General features: G+C 49.9%; 1 protein-coding gene across 1 annotated transcript in view; it reads right to left on the reverse strand.

Moving 5' to 3' along the window:
* Positions 1 to 2,491: 2,491 nt before the first annotated feature.
* Positions 2,492 to 2,688, reverse strand: part of LOC311315699 (leucine-rich repeat and immunoglobulin-like domain-containing nogo receptor-interacting protein 3) — a gene marked incomplete at both ends in the record, with an annotated part of 4,849 nt that continues 4,652 nt past the window's right edge. The window contains one exon of the mRNA XM_084446403.1: positions 2,492 to 2,688. This exon is cut by the window's right edge and continues 376 nt beyond it. Within this exon, the coding sequence (XP_084302529.1) occupies positions 2,492 to 2,688 (197 nt within the window).

Below are 2,688 nucleotides of genomic sequence, written 5' to 3' on the forward strand. Positions count from 1 at the left end.
ACAGATGGACGGGGTGAGGGCGGAGGATTTTTAACGGTTAACGGTCATAGAGAACATCAACTGAGCAAACACAAAAAGGAGGAAAACTAAACATGAATTATTACCACAGTACTCTCCACTACACTAACACATGGCGTGGGTAGGGTTAACACGACTTCATTTACAGGTTTGATCGTGGGCTCCAGCCAGGGGCCCCTCCCATAGGAGGACCCAGTGGGGGTGTGGGGGGTGTGGGGGTAGGGGGGACGCACTGGGCTAGGGGGGCAGAGACATTCGCACACTGGCCGACGGGCCTCAGAGACAGAGAGAGGAGAGTAGGCAGGCAGGCGTGGCCTCCATCAGCAGCTGGGATAGAGCTGTGATAGAGCTGTGATAGAGCTGTGATGTGTGTGTGTGTGTGTGTGTGTGCGTATGCGCGTGTGTGTGCGTGTGTGTATGCGTGTGCATGTGTGTGTGTGCCAGCCTGTATCCCCCAGTGCCAGGATAACTACAGCAGATGGCCCTATGATCATTATGATCACTAGCAATATGCCAAATGTAATAATCAGCACACAAGTGTGTGTGTTTGGGTGCGTGTGCGAGTGTGTGTGTGTGTGTGAGTGTGTGTGTGTGTGTGTGTGTATGTCATGCCTCTCCATCTATCACAACTATGGTACCATAACTCTTTAAGAAGCTATAAGGCTTTGTAGGATGCTAATTTTATGAATCAAATCTGTACATAGTTGCTTTAGAGATAAATATATTTTGGCTTCATAATTCTACATGCAGAACTGCTGGAATGTTACAATGTAAACAGTGGCTGTGTGCACATGTACGATCACACCGGCCCTACATGTCACTCTGCATTTGTCCTGAGAATAGGTCCTGTCCATGTGTGCAAATGTATGTGTGTGTGTGTGTGTGTGTGTGTGTGTGTGTGAGAGAGAGAGAGAGAGAGAGAGAGAGAGTGAGAGTCTTGGTATGTCAGAGTGGGTGGAGTTCTCCTCCACTGCTTTCTCAATGTGTGAATCTATGTGAGAATGGGGTGCGTGTGTATGTGTGCGTGTGTATGTGCGTGTGCGTGCGCCTGTGTGCGCGTGTGTGTGTGTGTGTGTGTGTGTAGCCCTGCGCTATGCTGCATCCCTGTCCTGAGTGAGTCTCTGAGGGGTGTGTCTCCCCAGGCCGCTCCCCCTGACGGCCCTGTGGAGGTCATACCGACCCCAGCACCGCCCGGGGGGGGGGGGGGGGGGGGAGGTGAGAGAATGGGGGGGGGGGCTTTGGAGAGAAAAAGGATGCAGTTCTACACCCCCCCCTCTCTCCTCCCCCTCTCCCCCGAGGGTAAATGGATAAAAGGGCGATGGAGGGTGTTTGAAGGTGGCGGGGAGCTTAAAGGTGAAACCCCCCCCTTCACCCCCACCCCCCCTCTCCTCATCCTCCTCTCTCCTCCTCCTCCCCGGCCCCCCTGCCCCGGGCCGTGCTGGTTGTCATGGTTACCGGGCGGCCCGTCGCCGGTGGGCTTGGCTTCCTAACCAAACCCTCCGGACGACGGGCTGCCATTGCAACGCTCGGCCAGTGCGCTCGTCCCAAACTCACACAGCTAACCTCGTCGCAAAAACACACCAGTCGGACGGTAAAACCCAATTTGAGTTTCCTCTCCTTCCCTTCAAGGATGACCATTGGTTTAATGGTTAAGTTTAATATTCAATCTGATGTGTTTTTTATACATTTCCAAACAGATGTAGGTAAATCAACAGACTGCTTTTTTGTCAGTGACTTTTGACTGTTTTGAATATGGTCAGATTTGGTCATTGTTTCTCAGACTGGAGTCCTTGTCTCAACTCAAGCCTCCTCTCATCAGCTGTGGCTTGTATGGCCTGGATGCTGTTTTAAATAGCAGAAGTGGAGATACTGTAGAAATCAAATCCAAAATCGCTTCACGGGGGTTGTTTTTATTCAATACTCTAGTCTTATTACTGTACAACTTACTGTTAATTGCTATTTTACATGCTATTGCAATTATTTTCAGCAAGGCAGGCTTTTAGGAAAGCAAATCTATAGATGCTGTGATTGGTTGATAGCCATGTCTATCCTTGGAAGACTTCCTGTGATGTAACTTCCTCCTCTGGGAAAGACGTAACTACCTACACCCCACAGCACAGCAATCATGTTAAACTCTACATTTCTAAAAATGTTAACCTCTGTCATTCTTATCCAGCTAAAATTATAACATTATAGCTCTTTAAAATCGTATTCGTTTTCGTTTTAAAACACATTGGTACCACAAGCTGAATCAAACCAGTGAGAGGCAGTGAGATCAAGGTGGTCTTGAAGGTCATGGCTCTTCCCTTGCCCAATCTGAATCATAATTATTATAATAATAAGCCTGTAGTAGGACAAATATTTGAGGTCATATTCTTTTAAAATAATCTCTGTGCGAGTCAGCGGCTGGCTGTGTGCGTTTGTTTTGGTGACGTGCTCATGCCTCCCCCGAGTGACCCCTGGCTGCGTGGTTTCATATCATCTTCATGTTGAACTTCCTGGCCCCTCCCGAGGTCCCGCCCGTCACCGGGCCCTCGGCCTTCCGGAAGGAGTACTCCACTGTGAAGTTGTTCTTGCGCTGGCCCCGCCCCCGGCTCCACACGAACAACAACAGGAAACAGAAGAGCACCACGCCCAGGAAGGTGATGCAGCCCATGGCTGTGGAGACCA

This window comes from Borostomias antarcticus (genome assembly GCF_949987555.1).
Source record: "Borostomias antarcticus genome assembly, chromosome: 12".
Taxonomy (NCBI): domain Eukaryota; kingdom Metazoa; phylum Chordata; class Actinopteri; order Stomiiformes; family Stomiidae; genus Borostomias; species Borostomias antarcticus.